This window comes from Bison bison, unplaced genomic scaffold, assembly GCF_000754665.1.
Source record: "Bison bison bison isolate TAMUID 2011002044 unplaced genomic scaffold, Bison_UMD1.0 scf7180017864484, whole genome shotgun sequence".
In the NCBI taxonomy this organism is placed as follows: domain Eukaryota; kingdom Metazoa; phylum Chordata; class Mammalia; order Artiodactyla; family Bovidae; genus Bison; species Bison bison.
This window is the reverse complement of record NW_011495044.1, coordinates 5,203,403-5,209,018: the sequence shown is the minus strand read 5'-3', so window position 1 is coordinate 5,209,018 and position 5,616 is coordinate 5,203,403. Positions and strand designations below refer to the sequence as shown.

Below are 5,616 nucleotides of genomic sequence, written 5' to 3'. Positions count from 1 at the left end.
TCTGTACCGCGCCGTGGCCGACGACGACGACGAGGACGGCGGGGCCCCCGAGCGGCGCCTGGGCCGCGCAGACCTGGTCATGAGCTTCGTCAACATGGGTGAGCGCGGGCCTCGGGCGGGCGGCGGCGACCCCGGGGGAAGGCGGCGGGCTGAACGGCCCTACCGGGGCTGAGCGCGAGCGGCAGGGGCGTGTGCGCCACCTCGCGCAGGGGGAGCGCCTGCTGGGGGCGGGGAATCACCTTGTCGTGGACAGGGACCTGCGGCAGGAAAACCTGCCCGGCTCAGGGCAGCGAAGTCTTAGGGATGTGGGGGTCGGTGAGCTGCTGGACCGACAGGGACGCACGAGGAATGTGAGTCCCCGAGGCGTGTGCCTTCACCCGCCCCCGAACACCCCCGACGGTAAGATCCTGTAGTGTTAGGTGGACGCGGGTAGTGCCAGGAAGACAGTCCGGTCCTGGCGAGACAGGTGAGTAAAAGGCTGTGATGCTGTCCCTGTGATAAGGGCGGTATGAAGAAGAGGACAAAGTTCAGCGTGGAAAACCCTGTCACGTCATCAAAGCACCAGAGTTGAGGTGAGGACCCAGATGTCCTGAGCCCACATTGAGCAGCCTCTTGCCTGGGTCACCTAGGGGTGGGGGCAGGGGAGGGGAAGGCGTAGACTCTGAGTTCAGTGGGGCAGGGACTGTGGTCTTGTCACCCTGGGCTCGCATCTGGGACTTGGCTTGTCATGGAATGAGTGTCCAGCCCCAGTGAATGACCCGATGGGCAGTTTGGACCCCCTTTGTTCTCCCAGGCAAAGCCCAGCTTTTCTTCTCTGCCGAAATTATACTCCAAATCATGGAGCCATTTACCCTTGAAGTTCTCAAAGATCATCTTTTCCGTAACTAAACTCTCTTAGTCTACATTCATGAACATAGGTCTCCCATCCACTTTGCTTCCTGCCTGAGGCCAGTGAGGGGCATGGATCTAGGCTGCGGCAGACACCAGGCTAGACCTGGGGACCAAGGACCATAGCTCAGGCCCGGGTGGGGAGAGCTGTGGGACCCAGAGCAGGGAGAGGCCCCTGGCCAGGGCCACCAGCCTCCCTTCACCTTGTAACCCCCCAGCAACCCTGTTGGCAGACATGATATTCATCCCCATCTCCCGGATGAGGACAGTGAGGCTCAGAGAGGCAGTGTCTTGCTCAGGACAACGTGACCTCTGTGTGGCTGAGCCGGGACAGGCCCAGGTTGTTTGGCCTTCCATCCCGGGCTCAAGGAGGTAACAGTTCTGTGTCAGGAGGTCAGGCTTTCATGGTGGAAAGAGCTGTCAGAGGGGTTTTGGCAGAGGAGCCCAGGGGTCAGAGTGACAGCAGATTTTGTGAGTCTTCAGCCATTTGCTTCCTACCAGCAAAGAAGAGGGGACAATCTGCGAGGCCTGTCCCCCCAAACCACAGCTGGTGATGGGTTCAAGTGGGAGAGTGAGCCACAGGAGGCAGCCGTTAACCTCTGCTGAGATCCCAGTACCAGCTCAGGACTTGGGCTGGTGGGTTCTAGATGCCGCCTCCCTGGTCAGAGGTGGGGTGGGGGACTGGGGACAGAGCCATCCATATGTGGAACTGAGGCTGGAGCTCTGTGCTGGGGACAAGCTGACTCCGGGCACAGGACCAAGAAGAGCTGTGGATACAGCCCCCCTGAGAATGTCCCCATGGGAGCCCTCCATGTGTGAGTCACCACCTAGCCCAGGTCCCTCTCTCCCCAGCACCCCCTGGGGCAAGGGGTACATGGCCCTGGTGGGAGCTGCTGCTGTGAGTGAGCAGCACCCTGAGCTCAGGACCTGGTTCCCCTCCTGCCTCTGCTGTGTGGTCCTGGGGAAGTCCCTGCCCTCTCTGAGCCTCAGAGCTCTCCTTGTAAAATGGGGCTCCTCATGTCTGTTCTCAGAGTTGTTGTGAGATAGGTTGATAGAGCCAAAAGTCAGCCCCCTTTTAGGGGGAACCCAGCCCTGGTCAGTGCTGACCCCAGCCTCTCGCAGCTGCTGCTCAGCCTTGGTGTGGATGTGTGGAAATGTCCCACCTGTCTTATAGACACGTGAGACCCAGAAACAGATTTTTAAAACCATCCAAAGGTGTTCCTACCAGTTTTTTAATAAAAACAAAGACTTGAAGTACCATAGGCCTATAAATGTAGCAACTTGTGAAGCTGTTTTACCAACCTCATTCCATGGGCTCAGAGAAGTTAAATAACCAACCCAGGGTCACACAGCACATCCATGACGTCATTGAGGCTAAAGATTCTAAATTCATTTCTTCCCACGCCACCTCTGTGTGCTTCCATGGAGATCTAAGACTTCTGATGCTGTGGATTAACAAGCCGATCTTTGTTCAGGGTAAGCCTGGTCTGTGGGCAGGTCTAGCCAGCTGTCAGAGGGCCTTCTTTCTTTATTCTGATGTACTAATTGCACTAGTAAAACTTCTTCAGTTGGAGCAGTTTAACTGGTAATTATGTGGGCTGATGTGGGGATTAGGCAGCTACCAGCGTTGTTACCTCCTTTGGAGGCCCCGGCCCCAGGCCCCTGAATGTCCGTGGGCCCTGAACCACCCTGGAGTCTAACAGCAGAGTCGCTGTGGCATCAGCACCCACGCCGAGGCTCCCACACCTGTGGCCTCCAGCTCCCCTCTGCTGCTGGCCTCACTGGCTCCTGAGAGGCCAGGCCTGGGGCTTGCTGGGCCTTGACCATCAGCAGCACCTGTAGGACCCAGAGGCCTGGGCCTCTCAAAGGCTTCCTTCCAGGGGTCGGGCCTCTGTCCGAGGAGACACTTCAGGGGCCTACTGGAGGTGTCACTGCTGGAGCCTGTACTGGGGGCTGGGGCTGTGGTCAGAGCCGGGTCCCGCCTGGCCTGCCTGTCAGTCTCTCCCTGTGGACTCTTGGCTCCCACTGGCCAGAATGTAGTGATGGGGCCGGGACCTCGAGGAGTGGACAGAGCTGGTCCCTGGTGTCGCCTGAGCTCTGGGGAGGAGATCCTGAGCTGGGAGGCAGCACCCAGGGTCTTGGCCCTCCTGGGCCTGCTGTGGATTCCTGCACGTCCCTCCCTTATCTGGTCCCTTCTCAGCACACTGCCCACCCCTCCGCCCAGCTCAGGTGTGACCGGCTGCACCCCGAGTGTCTCAGGCTGGCCCGGCCCCTCCGGAGAGAGGCAGGAGAGACACCTCTGGTATTTCTCCTGAATCCTTCCCCACCTCCTGTCCGCGGAGCGGGGGTGCCCATGCTCCAGACTGAGAAACTGAGGCACAAACAGCACTGCAGGCTGACGTGTCATCAGAACTGAACAGGACCGTCTTCTCCTTTGTTCTAACCTTCCCTGAGCTGGGCTCACTCATTCCCGCAGTCCCGGGCAGCTGAGGAGAGAGGTGTGAAGGAGCTGAGCTCTTGGGTTCAGGAGAGGCAGGGCTCCGTGGGAGTGAGGGGCCTGCCTGGGTCCTGTTCAGCCCCTGACCTTGAAGCAGTGACCCCTCACCTCCATGAGCCCCGGGGTCACTTACTTTGCTTCCTTACTACAGAGTTCTTTCATATTTTCCTGAATTCACTCCACAAACGGTCATGGGGCGCTTGCTCTGTGCCGGGCTCCATTCTAGCTCCTGGAACGTAAGAGGGAACGAAACAAAGACCCTCCTTGTGGAGCTGACCTTCTGGTGGGAGACACATACCTGCACCTCAGCTGCAAGGTGACTGTCACCTGGTCCCCACAGTGGCGCCCTCCCTGGGCATCAGGAGGGGGTGGACAGTGTGAGGACGGGCAGGACGGGCTGGGGTTCTGACCCGGCCTCAGAACTTGCTTCTTGACTCCACCTCCTACTCTCAGTGTGGTCTGGACTCTCCAGTCCACCTCTCGGAACCTCCGTCTCCTCCTCTGTAAACGGAGATACTCATGGTACCCACCCTGGAGGCTGTTCAGGGACTGTGTGAGCCGCCACCCAGTGACGACCACATGCCGAGACCCTCCATGTCTGACCTTTCATCTCGTCTCACAATTACAGTCGCATCTTTGTTTTAAAAGGCTCAGAGAAGCTAGGTGGTCTTCCCAAGGCCACACAGCTGGTCATCTTCCTGCCTGTGTATCTTCTGCTCTTGTCCTACACAGAAGTGGCCTCTCCCCCCGGCCCAGGGCCCATGATTAGGTTCAGTGCATGCTGCTAAGTTGAACTGTGTTGAATGTATGTTGTAAACCGAGAGTCCTATTTTTAAAGTGTCTTTATTGTTTGGGGATTTACAGATAAAGCATGCTCACTGTACAAAATTCAGTTTGCAAAGGAACATGTAGCATGAGTGCCCCTGGGAACCCTCCTCCTACCAGCCCATCCCCTCAGGCAGAGCCGCTTTCTGATTTCTATCACCAACCAGTCCTTTGATCTGTTCTCGAGCTTCATGTGAATGGAATCATAGTACATACTCTAGGTCTTTCACACAACAAATTGTTATTGAGATTCATCCATGTTTTGTTGTATATATTGTTCGAATATAAATGAGTTGTCTGGCATTGGAAACCATGCTTATTTGGGACATTTGGGTTGTTTCCAGTTTTTGGTTGTGCATAGAACTGTCTAAATATCCTTGTATATATCCTTGTACACAGGTATACTAAACCTGGATTTCCATCCTGACTGTGCCACTTGGGAGCTGCAAGACATCACACAGCTTCATTTTAAAGTCTCTGCACCTCATTTCCTTTGCTTTAAAACAAGGTTCATAGGGACCACCTGCCAGGGTTGTGTAGGATCTGTGATACATGCACGCAGGTCAGATGCACGCCTGTTACACAGTAGGAGCATAATATATGGGAGCTGATGTATCACATCCTGTTTCTGAGCCCTTGCTCACATTGTACCCTCTGCATAGAATATACTCATCTCCATTTCTTCTAAAAAGGAATGGGCAGGGGTTTCCATAAATCTGACTCTTCCTACCCCGCTCCTCCCAAGGGACAGACTGCTTCCATGATCAGAACCCTCACCCTTGATCACTTGTATTTCTTAGGATTCTGCCTATATGATCTGGGGGCACATTTAGCCTCTTTCTGCCACCTCTCCCCAGGAAACTATAAATAACCTGAGAACAGCGACCAAACATGAGTCTCATGGCAAACCAACCCCTCAGACAAATCCCGTCCCCCCACCCCTGTGCGGCCAGGCTTCAGGGCAGACTGGCCACGCAGAGGGAAAGTGGAAGCGGTGGGAGGCAGGGAGCACCGAGAGCCAGGGGAAGGAGACAGAGCAGGGCCAGCCTCCCTGTCTGTGCGGATCACACTCCGCCTCCCCCCACCACTGCCCCACCCCCCGCCCCGGGACCTGAGTCCCTGCAGGGCCCTGCCTGGAGGACCATGGCCTCAGGAGGTCGCTCTCAGGCACCTGTTGATGGAAGAACCTTGTGAACAGGTGACCTCCCCATCCCAGTATTGCCACCAGAGCAAATCTGGGGCCACTTATATCACATGGGCTCCAAGTCTGCAATTCCACATGAAAGACCCCTAACCTGACACATGATGCCCGGCGATCCTCTGCCCCCCTGGGCCTCAGTTTCCTCATCTATGCAGGGTGGCCCCGAAGGCCTTTCCAGCTCCCACCAAAGAACATGCCCCCTGCC

At 56.5% G+C, this 5,616-nt stretch overlaps 1 protein-coding gene across 1 annotated transcript in view; it reads left to right on the top strand.

Annotated features, from left to right (window-relative positions):
• Positions 1-5,616, top strand: part of BMP8A (bone morphogenetic protein 8a) — a 59,137-nt gene that overhangs the window by 1,193 nt on the left and 52,328 nt on the right. The window contains exon 3 of the mRNA XM_010862816.1: positions 3-98. Coding sequence (XP_010861118.1) covers positions 3-98 — 96 coding nt within the window. The remainder of the gene's footprint in view (positions 1-2; positions 99-5,616) is intronic.